The 15,547-nt window shown below is 41.8% G+C and overlaps 1 protein-coding gene across 1 annotated transcript in view; it reads left to right on the forward strand.

Annotated features, from left to right (window-relative positions):
• The window catches only part of PIP4K2B (phosphatidylinositol-5-phosphate 4-kinase type 2 beta), a 571,177-nt gene that overhangs the window by 197,601 nt on the left and 358,029 nt on the right, over positions 1-15,547 (forward strand). Inside the window, exon 3 of the mRNA XM_044055292.1 lies at positions 11,631-11,727. Within this exon, the coding sequence (XP_043911227.1) occupies positions 11,631-11,727 (97 nt within the window). The remainder of the gene's footprint in view (positions 1-11,630; positions 11,728-15,547) is intronic.

Consider the following 15,547-nt stretch of genomic DNA (forward strand, 5'->3'; position numbering starts at 1 on the left):
TTATAAGGACAGACAGCAGTGCCTGCAGCACATTATAAGGTCAGACAGCAGTGCCTGCAGCACATTATAAGGACAGACAGCAGTGCCTACAGCACATTATATGGTCAGATGCAGCACATTATAAGGTCAGACAGCAGTGCCTGCAGTACATTATAAGGTCAGACAGCAGTGCCTGCAGTACATTTTAAGGTCAGACGCAGCACATTATAAGGTCAGACAGCAGTGCCTGCAGTACATTATAAGGTCAGACAGCAGTGCCTGCAGTACATTATAAGGTCAGACAGCAGTGCCTACAGCACATTATATGGTCAGACGCAGAACATTATAAGGTCAGACAGCAGTGCCTGCAGTACATTGTAAGGACAGACAGCAGTGCCTGCAGTACATTATAAGATCAGACAGCAGTGCCTGCAGTACATTATGTGGTCAGACGCAGCACATTATAAGGTCAGACAGCAGTGCCTGCAGTACATTATAAGGACAGACAGCAGTGCCTGCAGTACATTGTAAGGACAGACAGCTGTGCCTGCAGTACATTATATGGTCAGACGCAGCACATTATAAGGTCAGACAGCAGTGCCTGCAGTACATTATAAGGTCAGACAGCAGTACCTGCAGCACATTATAAGGTCAAAGAGCAGTGCCTGCAGTACATTGTAAGGACAGACAGCAGTGCTTGCAGTACATTGTAAGGGCAGACAGCAGTGCCTGCAGTACATTACAAGGTCAAACAGCAGTGCCTGCAGTACATTGTAAGGTCAGACAGCTGTGCCTGAAGTACATTGTAAGGACAGACAGCTGTTTCTGCAGTACATTGTAAGGACAGACAGCAGTGCCTGCAGTATAATCTATGAACCTATGAACCTATGAACCTATGAAGTACATTATAAGGTCAGACAGCAGTGCCTGCAGTACATTATAAGGTCAGACAGCAGTGCCTGCAGTACATTGTAAGGACAGACAGCAGTGCCTGCAGTACATTATAAGGTCAGACAGCAGTGCCTGCAGCACATTATAAGGTCAGACAGCAGTGCCTGCAGCACATTATAAGGTCAGACAGCGGTGCCTCTGCAGCACATTATAAGGACAGACAGCTGTGCCTGCAGCACATTATAAGGACAGACAGCTGTGCCTGCAGTACATTATAAGGACAGACAGCAGTGCCTGCAGTACATTATAAGGACAGACAGCAGTGCCTGCAGTACATTATATGGTCAGACGCAGCACATTATAAGGTCAGACAGCAGTGCCTGCAGTACATTATAAGGACAGACAGCAGTGCCTGCAGTACATTATAAGGACAGACAGCAGTGCCTGCAGCACATTATAAGGTCAGACAGCAGTGCCTGCAGCACATTATAAGGTCAGACAGCAGTGCCTCTGCAGTACATTATAAGGTCAGACAGCAGTGCCTTTGCAGTACATTGTAAGGACAGACAGCAGTGCCTGCAGTACATTATAAGGTCAGACAGCAGTGCCTGCAGCACATTATAAAGTCAGACAGCAGTGCCTCTGCAGTACATTATAAGGTCAGACAGCACTGCCTGCAGTACATTATAAGGACAGACAGCAGTGCCTGCAGTACATTATAAGGACAGACAGCAGTGCCTGCAGTACATTATAAGGACAGACAGCAGTGCCTGCAGCACATTATAAGGTCAGACAGCAGTGCCTGCAGCACATTATAAGGTCAGACAGCAGTGCCTCTGCAGTACATTATAAGGACAGACAGCAGTGCCTGCAGTACATTATAAGGACAGACAGCCGTGCCTGCAGCACATTATAAGGACAGACAGCTGTGCCTGCAGTACATTATAAGGACATACAGCAGTGCCTACAGTACATTATAAGGACAGACAGCAGTGCCTGCAGTACATTATATGGTCAGACAGCAGTGCCTGTAGTACATTATAAGGACAGATAGCCATGCCTGTAGCACATTATAAGGTCAAACAGCAGTACCTGCAGCACATTATAAGGACAGACAGCAGTGCCTGCAGCACATTATAAGGTCAGACAGCAGTGCCTACAGCACATTGTAAGGACAGACAGCAGTACCTGCAGTGTATTATAAGGTCAGATGCTTGCCACTGTTGAAGTGACACCCCAACCCCATGTGCAAAAACAGGAAAAGGGGTTGTGAATAGATGGACAGAGCTATATTTTTGTATATGTTCTGGGTTAGGGTTATAGATTACTTGGTGTACGTTATGCTATAGGTTCTTGGGTAAATACTAGGCAGTTGATCTGCTGACCATTTCAAGCCTAGTGAAAAAAAAATTGAAAATTTCCTTCTAACCTCAAGGAAGGCAAGACATTCTAGACCAGGAGAGAATTTGAGACTGCCCAGCCAATTATCTAGGTTTATCTTGAAGGAGGCAGGGGTGCTACTCTGCTTGACTTGTAGTGGAAATTTGTTCCACAGGTGAGGGATACATTGGAGTAAGAGTCTGTCATGCCAACGTGTCTTATGTGTGTCTTATCTGCTGGTGAAAGGTTAGTTCCTTTAACCAAGTATTTGAGATACTATTTGTTCTCCAAAGAATTGGAGGTCAAGTAGGGTTAGATCTTTCATAGCATGAAAGGCTAGACATAGATCTCCATGGAGGAATTTGTAAGAGACCTATGTCTAGCCTTTCATGCTGTGAAAGATCCAACCCTATTTGACCTCCTGTCTGAGTACAGAGAAAGGGCTGGCTATTACTCCTGATAACTAAAACTTTTGTGGCCACTAATTATTTTAGTTAAGAATCTCTGATGTCACTCAAGTTGTGTAATATGTTTAGATAAATACATACCAAAAGATGCGTTATATTCAACAATGGGTCTGATACGATATGAGTAAAGGGGAATTGGAACTTTGTTAGATCTAGTGGATCTTTTTTCTCGAAAGCTTGAGTGCTTGCTTGTTTAATGTTAGTGGAATTTTTCTCCTTAGGACAAATTCCTCTGTAAATGGACTATACCCGATTACAGCCAACCTGGATGCTAAAGTTTAATAAACAGATAAATTAATAAGCAGTATTAAAGTAGTGTAACATAGTTGCTGCAGTGTTGCACATTGATGTAAGATATGTAGGAACGTTAAAACCGCCCATGGTATAAATAACATAAGTAGTGACACAGCATTGACTGAAGTGTATGAAACTAGTCTTGCCTGTGCTGTCAGAGAAACCACGTGACAGCGAAATTGTTGAGAAGGAATATTCCTTAACTATGTGTTCCCAAACATGTGACTTGTATGATCTTTGTGGAAGATGAGGGAAACATATCACCATGAGCAGAGAATCCTACTTGAAATATGTACAATGGACTTCTAAACAAAGCTGCCCCTTTAGTGGAATTCCCTGTAAAGCACTTAGAGTATTTACAGAACATGCTGAGGTTTTGTGTAAGTTTTTATTTTGCAACATGGAATTGGAAGGAGGTTGTGTACTCACCTCCCCTTCCACATATTTTTCACCTCCCCAGCTGTCCTGCTTTTCTTTTCTAGCAGCTAGTGATCTTCATGTTTCACTGTTGCAGTCATCACATTTGGGTTATCTGCTTGGAGTAGCCCTCAGTCGACCTGATTAACAAAGTCTTGGGTCCTACTATCTCCTCTTCCGTGATGTCAGGTCGTCAGGGGTATAAAACATGCAGCCAACGTCATTACATCAGTCTTTCTTGCCGTGCGGTGCCCAAAGCAGAAGCAGTTCGCAAGTGCCTGTTGGCCGACTACCGAAATTTTCGTTTTCGAGTTTCAGAACCGAAGTCTTTAACTAAAAGCGAAGTACCCCGTTGGGGAAACTTTTTCTTGCTCTAAATCGATGTCAGTAAAAGTAAATAATTGCATTTCTTGTGGAAGCAAATACCTCATAAAGATTTTCATTTGTACTGTACTCCTTGCCTAGGCCCTGACATCGGCATACCTCACTGTCGGTTTTGTGCCTTATTTAAACCACGAACTATCTGTTGTCTGTATATTTTCACTTCTAAATATTTTGGTGCTCAGTTTAATTATCCCGATATGTCTTCGGTAAGCCATCCGACTACCGACATTCCAAAAAAACGCAAAGATAAAGATAGAGACAGGCCGCCGAGGCGCTTTCGCAGCCCCTGATACTCACTACTTCAGATTCGCAGGCCTCTACTGACACCCATTTGGTGTCCGGTATGCCGCGAGATGCTTCAACTGTGGAACCTGCGGATGTCTCTACCTTGGATGGGTCCAGAGCCGCTGTGCAGGCACCGACTTCTGAGGGTGTATTCAGGCCTACTGACTTGCATATTAGAACGACGCCATCTTCTTCTTCAAGGCCTAAAACTCGAACCATGCCTAGAAACGCCCAGACCGCATGGTCAGGCCTCTATGCCTAAAGAACAAATGATAAGAATGACTGAAGACCTTATTACTTTAGTCAGGGGAAGCCAACCTTCTCCCTCTAAGAGACCTATGAGGATTCTGATGCTGAGGACTCTATTCCCTCTGCCCCCCTCCCCCAGAGGATTTCTCTTTTGGTGAAACCTTGCATATTCTCAGGGTGCATTTTCATTGGGAAAGTCAGGATTTCTCTGATTCTAAAAAGAGGTTTAGTGATTTATTACTCCAGCACAGGCCTTTAGCTATACCTCCTGTACTGGACATTGCTGATGATGCCTTTTCGGAATCTAGCATGGCCCCTGACTCTTTACCTCCTGCTCCCAGAAAACCTGATGGATATTACAGGGTTCCAGACTCTGACAAGTTCCTTTTCAAAAATCCTACTGTGGATCCTGAAACCATTTCACAGGGACCCAAGGGTATTAAAGCTTATACTGCCAAAAATCCTACCCCCTCTGATAGAGACTCCAGGGCGCTGGATGATGGGGTAAGAAGGTATACACTTCTGCAGCTTTGGCCATTAGGGCCTTGAATTGCCAGTTTCATATGTTAAGTATCAGCAGCATATTATTGGATTGCTTAAACAGAAAATGATGGTGATTCCTGACCGTGTAAAAATAAGGATTTACAGGATTTAATGCATTCTGCTGAACAAGTTGGTAAACATATGTTGCAATGTGGTTTTGCTTCACTAAAGGCATCTTGTAGATTTGCTGTAACTGGGTCTGTACTTAGAAGGCATGCTTGGCTTAAGGAGCAATCCTTGCCAGATTATGTTAAATTGAAATTACTGGAAGCTCCCTTAAATCAGGACCGCCTGTTTGGCAACAAGGCAGAAGAATTTCTTAAAAAGATGGAAGAAAAAGCTAAATCTATGCAAACCATTTAAGATTTTTTACAAGTACAACCTCCGAGATTTAGTAGGCATTGGCCTTCTAAGAACTGGTCCTTTCCTGCCTCTTCCAGGCCTTTAAGTCCAAACCCAGATCCAGCAGAGCGTCCAGGCTTCAGTCCCAGGGTACGCACAGGACTAAGCAGTGGGGGGCCTCCCCTTCCAAACCTGGGAGTAATAAAACTCCCCCCTATGGTAAACTGTCTCAATGACTTATTTTTAAAACTTCCAAGCACTTCTCAACTGACTGCCCCTTTGGGGGAAAGATTGCACTTCATGCAAAAAACTGAAGACTCATTACCCATGACAAATGGGTTTTAAATATAATATCCCAAGGATACAGATTTCACTTCCACACGTTACCAACTCCAAGTGGTTGGCCGGATCTACCTCCAAATCAGTGGGCCGAGGCCCAAAAGCAAGTAATCTCCCTCCCTTAAGCATAGGAGCTATTCAGTTGGTACCAGAAGAGGAAAAGGGACAAAGTTTCGACTCAAGACTTTTCCTGGTACCCAGAAAAGACAATTCATGGCGTCCTGTCCTGGACCTGTCTACTCTAAACACCTTTTTGGTGATTCCAAAATTCAAGATGCTGACTCATCACCAATTGTTTCCTATGCTAGGCAAAGCTGCCTGGTTGGCAACACTAGATTTAAAGGAAGCATACCTGCACATCCCAATCAGGGAATCTTGCAGAAGATACCTACGCTTCAAAGCAGGCTACACGCACTATCAGTTCTCTGCACTGCCCTTTGGCTTATCTACTGCGCCCAGGGTATTCACAAAGTGCCTAGTTCCGGTCATTGCATTTTGCAGGCAAAGAAATATTCAAATATACCCATACCTGAACGATTGTCTAATTCAGGCAGAAAACCAGGGCATACCTTTGAATCATCTGGCTTTTGTACAAAGAGTGCTAACTTGTCTGCGGTACACCATAAATGAAAGGAAATCACACCTGGTACCCTATCAACAAATTATATTCTTGGGAGCGAGCTTGAATACAACTTCCCAGATGGCTTTCCTCAAGCCAGAAAAACAATTCACTTGACAACCTACTTCAAACAAGTGGCCACAAAAACCCTGCTATCTGCAAGGCAAATACTACAAGCCTTGGGGTTCATGGCCTCCTGCATTTTTCTAATTCCATATGCAAGACTGCATATGAGGAAACTATAATGGAATCTAAAAAGCCTATGGTGTCAACATTCTCCGGATCTAGAAGCAATGATTCCTATCATACCTTGCCTACGCCTAGAGTTCCTTTGGTGGACAGAGGCCTGCCATCAAAACAAGGGACTACCATTCATACTACCCCCTGCTGCCCAAACCCTAACAGACGCATCAGACTATGCATGGGGGGCGAACCTGGCAGGGAAGTGCATTCAGGGCAAATGGAACCCAAGTCAAATGCACCTGCACATCAATCTAAAAGAAATGTTAGCTGTACAGAATGCTCTGACAGCCTTCAAGGACCACATTCTTCCAGGTCAATTAATGGTAAAAACGGACAACACTGTTATGTGGTACATAAACAAGCAGGGGGGTACACATTCCTACTCCCTCTGCAGACTAACCATGGCATTGTGGATCACAGCCTTGAGCTACCAAGCGCATCTACAAGCTCAATTCCTGCCAGGAAAACCTAATACACTGGCAGACGGACTAAGCAGAAATCTCATGGACCCACATGAGTGGAAACTGGAACCAAGGATTTTCAACATGTTGACAAGCAAATGGGGGAGCCCAGATATAGACCTGTTTGCCCCCCCCCCCCCAGAACCATCGATTGGAAACATTTTGCACAAGGGCTCCCCACAGACAAGCTTGGAAAGTGGATGCTAGGTTACCTAACAGTTTATGCCTTTCCTCCACTACCTCTGCTCTCCAAAGTACTACTAAAGATCAAACAAGACAAACCAAGGATGATTTTGATTGCACCAGACTGGCCACGCCAACACTGGTAACACCCTCCTGCGCAGTGTCACTGTTGGCCCCATGGCACCTGCCTCAGACTCCTACCCTGCTGTCTCAGCAGGAGAACCAGATTCTGCACCCTCAGCCTCAAACACTGAACCTAGCAGCCTGGCTAATTACCTAATCTCTCCTTTACCATCCCTCAGTAAACCAGTGATGAATATCATTTTAGAGGCAAGGAGGCCTAGTACTAGAAAATCTTATGCTGAAAAATGGAAAATATTCTGTGCCTGGAACCATTCTCAAGGGATGAGCACAGCAGTGCCCAATTTACCTCTGATTTTACAATACTTAACTGAGATGCTTCACAAGAACCTGTCTTTTTCTTCAATAAAAATTCACGCCTCAGCCATTTCAGCTCATTATAACACACAACCTCCCCTCTTCTCTCATCCACTGCTCAAGCAGTTCCTCAGAGGGGCCAAACATTTAAGACCACCCAGGAGAGCTCCAACTCCAGCCTGGGACCTTAACTTTGTATTGGAGAAACTCACCCATCCTCCTTTCTAGCCAGCTGCTACTGCAGATTTAAAATTCCTTTCTTGGAAAACAGCTTTCCTTTTAGCAATCACTTCAGCAAGACGGGTATCTGAATTACAGGCCCTTATGGCAGTGGAGCCTTTCATCATTTTTCATGCGGACAGGGTGTCCCTCTGGGCCATTCCCTCTTTCATGCCAAAGGTGGTATCCAGTGTGACCCTTAATCAGTCCATTCATTTGCCAACCTTCTTTCCTAATGCACAGAACAAAGGGGAATGGATACTGCACTCCTTAGATGTGCACAGACAACTTAGATTCTACTTGGACAGGACTAAACCTCAAAGGAAATCTGAACAACTGCTGGTGACATTTGCTGCAGGGACAGAGGGAAAGGCTATTTCATAGCAAACCATCTCCAAATGGATTGGCCATTGCATTTGTTTCTGTTATAAACACCATGGGAAACCTATCCCACAGGGGATCAGACCCCACTCAACCAGGGCTGCATCTACCTCTACAGCCTTTCTCAGAGGCGTACCTACCAGGGACATCCTAGAAGCTGCTACCTGGAGTTCTGTACATATTTTCACCAAGCATTACCGTTTGTCAATTTTCTCTAAATCCAGAGCTGGCTTTGCCACTGCAGTCTTGCAGGGCCTTATAGCCTGTCCTAATGCTATCTAAATTCCTCCTCCCATCCTTAGCTTTGGGAATCTACCCAAATGTGATGACTGCAGCAGTGAAACACGAAGAACATAGTACAGTTGTGTACACTTACCATAAATGTAGATGTTGAGTGTATTCACTGTTGCAGTCCTGGTCACCCTCCCTCCAGCCCCCTGGCTTCTTTTGGCTATACCTCTTCTCTCCTTTACAGTGCTTAAAAGCTTTTTGGTGTATTTGATTTTTTGTTGGCGGTATAACCTTGTTTATTTATAGATTTAATTGCTTCCCATTAGGGGGGGTACTTGACATCTGGGGCAAAAAAAACTGATGTAATGATGACGGCTGCATGTTTAAATCCCTGACGTCACGTAAGAGGAGACAGCAACCGACGTAGGACCCAAGACTTTGTTAATCAGGCCGACTGAGGGCTACTGCAAGCAGCTAACCCAAATGTGATGACTGCAACAGTGAATACACTCTAACATCTACATTTATGGTAAGCGTACACAACTGTACTTTCTCCTAGTTGAAGATAAGGAGATCGATGAAATTTGCTTACAGCCCTTGAAACAGATCAGATGTTTGTCCTTTGGTTGTTATTGGCCTCATTGTTGTGGGAGATATTTTGGTACCCAAGTTCAGCAGGTTGCCTTCTGGTGCATCTGTACATGCCTGGTATCTTTGGCCTACACTTAGCCCTTGCCAGCTGGTAGAGGTATGTTGACCCAGGCCTGTTCTTCCCCCAAAAACTCTGAAAGAAAAGACAGTCTTGGCCATTCAGTCTTCTCTCGAGCAAGAACACACACATGCATGCACCCACACTGGTCCTGTTTTTGAACACAAGTTGCTGTTAGCATAGATGGATGTTTTTCATATGTAAAAATGGACCTTAAAAAAATAGAGAGAGAGAATACTATCCTACCTAGGCAAGAACTGTCACCAGTAGAAAGAGATGTGTTGTTCTTCTGTATAAATAGGTTTCAAGCTGCCATTTGGAAATTTATATGCAATTTTTGAAAGACCCATCTCTACAAAGGCGCAAGTAGAATAAAGGCTTTTTAAAGGAGGGGTACTGTTTTGGTGCCTTATTTGCATCAGAGCTTTACAAGGAGGGAATTATGGGAACTCACATGGTCTCCATCGGAGATGTGTGGGACATCGCATGGTCTGCATCAGAGCTTTATAAGGAGAGATTTATGGGTCCATCACATGTATAACTTGAAAACAGCTGATAGACATGAGAGGTATTCAGCTATCTAAAAGGAATTATTAAGGCTTCAAAGGGTAGCATCGTTAGGAAAATTAATTGCACACAAATAAAGGAGAGAACTGATGACTTGTGAGGTAAGAAGTATTTTTATTTCCCCTGAGAAGGTTGCAGTGCCCCCCCCCCCCCGATAGTGGATTCACCATTATTGGGAGAATTTTCAAGTGTTTTGAACCACCCTTTGGTACATCATGGACTGGCAAAGGATTAATTTCGATGCAAACTAGATTAGAGTGATAGACATCTGTAGTGATGGTAAAAGGTAGTCTAGGTGAGCTGAATCTGTCCTAATCTGCCGTCGGCTTGTGTTTTGTATGTGGCAGCATTTTGACATATACTGTAGTGTGCTGAGTAGCCTTTAGAATAAAACTGAATTTATTTATACATTTGTTTACTGGGATGGTCCACTGGGCTGAAAAAGAGCACCTTTTCAATGGAGGCCCGGGGAGAAAAGCTCCACATTAACAAAAACAAAGTGTCACAGTTAAATATAGCATATTTACACATCGATAAACATAAAATTTCTAGTAACAGTATCAAGTATATTTACAACTTATGGAGACATGCTGCACAATACAAAAGCTTGCAATCAAAATGTCTCGCATAGATACAGCATACATAGCACGTCAGTAACAAAAATTTCAATGTACAATATTTGTCAGAGTTACAACTTAGTAAGCATAGTTAAAATTTTGATGAGTAGGTAAAAAAAGTTTGAGACCGAGAATGAGCCATTTTACATCCATTTGGGTCTAGCAAGTAGTTAGCAAGGTATTTGCTAGTAAACTGTAGCAGTAGTACAGAATAGAGGAGACGCCACGCAATATGAAATGATAGGGGAGGGAAAACCTGGCAGTGTGAGTCTAAGTGGGTACAATATGAGGTTTAGAGTAGTACTGCAGTGGGGTCTGGTAATCGACTAGAAGCATTACTGTAAAGCAGGGGCAGTAACTGTGGAAAGTTGTTGGTAACAGAAGGGAAAGAAGGGAGGGGAGGGGGAATCTAGGAAGGTAAAGTGGGTGGGGTAGAAAAAGAGAGAGAGGGTGAAAAGCTATTAGAGAAATTTGTAAGGGCTAATGTGAGAGAAAAGATGAAAACGGAGCTAGGAGAGGAAGTATAGATCATCCAGGGATGGTACAGGAGCAGAGCCATTTATTTCAGTAGTGTTTTAAATGTTGTGTTGTTGGTGTTAATTGGTTGGGGTATGGGGTTCCAGATTTTGGATATCTTGTTTGATATAAGGGAGTCTCCATAGTAATTTTTGGATTTGGTTACTTCTAGAAGAAGTTTGTTGGTTGTTCTTGGGGATCTTTTGCTACTGTAGGGACGGATAAGGTCTTTTAAAGCTGGACAGTTACTAGGATGATGAAAAACGAGTGTGAAATTTAGTTGGTTGAAAGGTAGTAGGTTTGGTAGTTCCAGCCATTTTAGTTCGTGCAGTGAATTGCAGTGGTGTGATCTGTTAGGGAGGCCAGTGGCAAATTTTATTGTAACAAGATTATATTATTTAAGTCTATTTTCCTAAGATTAGTGAATATAGTTGTGGCATAAAGAAGGGATGAGAGTAAATGTGTACTGGCTGTGGATTTTTGGTGGTAGTAGTGAGGAAAGGTTTGACTCTAGAGTGAGCCTAGTTTTTATGCTACTAGCTAGATGTTTATCAAACCTAAGATTGTTGTTGATAGTAGAAAACTGTCTTTGTTTTTATCATGAACACAAAATTTACTCCATGGTTTTAAGTAGACTGTGTTCAGAGCTGACAGATTTACTGTCTTTTTTTCTTTTCTTTATAAGTATTTTTTATCGTGTAAATGTGTGTCTTTAATAAATGTGGCTATCAATTTTTTCACTAAGCATCTATTTTATACAGATGACCATGTAAGGATGTTTCTAGTTCAGGCACATGATGCAGGCGGAGAAGGTAATGTGCCTGATTACACCGATTCAAGCCTTTTAGTTAATAGCATGCATTTTGTTTTACCTAGGGAGAACTTACCAAGTCGCTTTAAATTCAAAGAGTACTGCCCACTGGTGTTCCGAAATCTTCGTGAAAGGTTTGGGATCGATGACCAGGATTACCAGGTAGGCCACTCCGTCTGCTTTTACACCTCTGCTGTATTTATCAACAAAGCAAATAGACTTTTTGTGTTCTAGTTCACCTTGTAAAAATGCAAACTTGCTACTCTCTTTCCAGTCATTTTGTTTGTTAAGCTCAGAAATCTTTACCCTTAAATATTTTCATATTTTGCCTGGAATATGATATTCCAGTTATGCCACTGAATGGCAAGCAAAACCTATACCTGCTTCAAACTATTTCTAAGATTTCAGATTCATTTCCCTTACCTCATGAATAGAGCGTCAGTTTAACTTGCAAAAGGCTAACTGGCTTCTTCTCTCAGCTTTGCCTCCCTTCTCTTAATCCAGTCTCGCTTCTAAGCGCCTCCTTTCCAATTGCTGTTTCCCTCTTTTAAAACAAGCTAAATTAGATCTTTGTATGAACAATGAGCTGAGACCAGAACACACTGACACTTCGGATACCTCAGTTTCTCAAACCTACTAGTGAAAGGGTTTCTCCAAGATTGCACTTAGTAACATTTTTTACATAAAAGAAATGTAACCTTATATCCTCTGTTCAGGATAAAACTCTATTTCTGAACAACAGCCAGATTATGACTTTACCCTTTTACCTTTCTGTATTTGAACTGCTGTACCATAATAACTTTTCTTCTGTGAAAGATTGATCCAGTAATAATATTGTAAGCATATATTCAGTCATGTGTATCAGTAGTACTGCAGATGCAGATTTGTTGTAAACGTGTACATTCTAAAAACAATCTTGTATATTCTCGAACTGAATATACGTTACTGTACACATTATTAATTTCCAGTAAAAGTACGTAGTCTGCCTTGGGCTTTACGTTTTTAGTTTATGTAAATATGTAAATGCTGTACTTTGAATACGCTGATACATACCATCCATGTACACCAGTTTCATTGTCACTTTGATGAAGCCATGTTAAAATGATGATAGTAAAACTGGTATACTTACATTATGCATCAGCATATTTATATAACTGCTTTTACATATTCAGGTGTAATAGTTTAAATACAGAAAGGTAAAACGGTGAAGTCATAACCTAGCTAGCATTTAAAAACGTATTTTTAATATGCCACTTGAAAGATAGAATGTTTAGAATTCTGTCTGATATTTTGTCAGTGCCAGAGGTGTTTCAAGTAGCTGTTACTCTGGTAACTGAAGGCTTGGAAAGTTTTTGAAGTTATGTTTTGTTGTGGTCTCTGATATAGAAAAAAAGTTTGGCAAAAGTCTCGTGCAGCTGCTAAATGGTGTAAGACAGTATAACTTTAAAGTAAGAGCAATTGCAAAATCAGAGTGACACATAGATGGGTCATTTTCTCAACTTAGGGTCTGAAAATTAGTACAGAGAAAATCAAAGTTGTTTTACAAGTGCTCAGATCAGGCATAAACAGAGTGATGCAGTGTCCTGCTATGTATGTTCATAATAAGTCTGTGATAAATATTCCTCCAAGAAAGCTGTCAGAGGAACATGTAACTTGGGAATGAAGCCGAGTTTTACAGTACATAAAAACTGTTGAAGTAGTGTGATATGAATAAGCCAGTTCTTATGAAGTGATGCCTGTGAAAATGGTACAGGAGCCATTTTCCGTACAATAAAACAGTTGGCATGTGGGTCAAGATAGTAAAAGAACTGCTCACAGTAGTGTATGGATGTGAGAAATTCAATAATTATGTATCTGATTAAGACGATGTAGAAGCAGTCTTCAGACTCTTGCAAAGCTTATTCGTAAAGTCTTTGGAGAAGGTACCACCTAGACTACAGAGGATATTACTTAATATCACTTCTCGGCCTTTCCTTTAAGATCATATATATGGTGTAAGCAAAAGACGTGTGATAAGTTGTGTGAATAAATTAACGGTAGATGTTGACTAGATGGTGAGTTGCTCATACAGCTGGTACTGTTTTTCACTTTGGCAGGAGAGGAACACTGTCAGTTTACCTCCTTAATGTTTCATCTTTCCGCCGCACTTAGGGTGTTTACCAAATGCTTACCTCTAGTGTTTGCTCATATCAATACAAAGGGGATCCACACATATACATGTTTAGATGATTGCATGGTTGAAATTTTATCACAGTAGGAGCAACACAGGCCCCCTGCAGTACTCTTGCCTGACCTGTCTGGGAATTTCTATGAACCTGCACAAGTGTAGCCTGACACCAGTATCCACCAAGATATTCCTGAGAGTGTACTAAACCAAAACAGGCATTAAAGATTCGCTGCAGGATGCTCTTTTGGAGATGCTGGGTGAGCATTTTGGTGTCAGGAGGGAAATGATTTTCTGAGCTATGTTGCAGAATAGGAATTTCCTAGACATGGTAAGGCCTTGCTGTGTCTAATTATGGTGGCTGCCAAAAGGTTACTAGAAAATGGAAATCAAAATCTAAGCCAGCTATACTAGAAGTAGTGAATATAGTAACAGAGACAAAGTAACTGGAATTGAGATGTTTAGAAAAGGGTAGGAGCAAACTACATAGGAAAAACTGGATTTGTGGGAACAATGCACACAGGGGAGGAATGAGGTTTAAAAGAAGGCAGGACTCAAATGAGATATGTAATGTTTGACTGAAAATGATTGGGTAGATTATAAGTGATATATAATGTTTGCAACTGGGAGTGTGTCAGTATGGTTTGTGATGCAAAATGCTTGCAACTAAGATTGTGCCGGTGTGGTTTGTTTTCATTTATATAACTGTATGATTGCCTGTGTCATAAGTGATGGCTTAATAAAGATGTTTCTTTAAAAAAAAAAAAGTCAGGAATTGAATAATTTATATAATGCCGCTTACGTTATATGGTATATAACAATCTATGTGGAAGTATAATGTTTGTAAACATGAGCTTGTTAATACAGTTTGATTATTTTTATGTAAATTTAAATTTGCCAATGTCACAAGTGATAATTCAATAAAGGTGTTAAAAATTGTTTACCTAGTTAAGACTGTCTTTGTTTTAATCATTCCAATCCTTTTTCATGCTATGTAGTATAATAATAATTTTGTTTGTTCCACTGCTTTTGTATTTATTGCCATATTTACATGTTTAAGAGCTAAGCATCTTAACAATTAAAAACAATGTACCCATGAATATGTGAAACAGCAAATTCAAAAAGGCCTCCAAGGTAAAAAAAATAGGTAAGTAAGTTGTCCAATTACATCATTTATTTGTCAGATGGTGCTGAGGGCACACCTGAATGCAGGAATCTTCTTAAAGGGGAAGAGCAACATGTCAGGCTTGGGTTTGGTGGATGTTCTTCATGTTTCACTTTTGCAGTCATCACATTTGGGTTATCCCTGCCAGGGTAGCCCCCGGCTGGCCTGAATACCAGAGGCTTAGTATTTCTGCGTCAGTTGCTGTCGCTTACTGACTGACGTCAGGTCATCAGTAATATAAAGTAAGACAGCCAATGTCATTGCATCAGTCTTTCTTGACATGGATCCCAAAGCAGAAGCAGTTCACATGACTGCCGGTCAGCCGCTACCTGAGTTTTTGTCTCTGAATTGAAGTTGAAGTCTTCTAAAGCTAAGTACCCCATTCATAGGTTCATAGGTTCATACTAGGCTATCTGCCCTAGGGCATTTATAAGCCTAGCCAGAGTGTGTGTGGCTTTCACCACCCCTTAGGATGAGAATACTATACCCATTAGTTTGCTGTGCCTCTGTCCAGCAATGATACAGAGATGATTCCCGGGGTAAACCTACGATCTCCCATCCACTCATCAAGATTTCTCTTGAACAGAGTCAGTGAGGGGCTCTGCCTCACATGGACTGGGATTCTGTTCCATAGTGTAGGAAGTCTCTGGGTG

The sequence above is a fragment of the Protopterus annectens genome, chromosome 13.part0 (genome assembly GCF_019279795.1).
Source record: "Protopterus annectens isolate FY-2018-M chromosome 13.part0, PAN1.0, whole genome shotgun sequence".
In the NCBI taxonomy this organism is placed as follows: Eukaryota; Metazoa; Chordata; order Ceratodontiformes; family Protopteridae; genus Protopterus; species Protopterus annectens.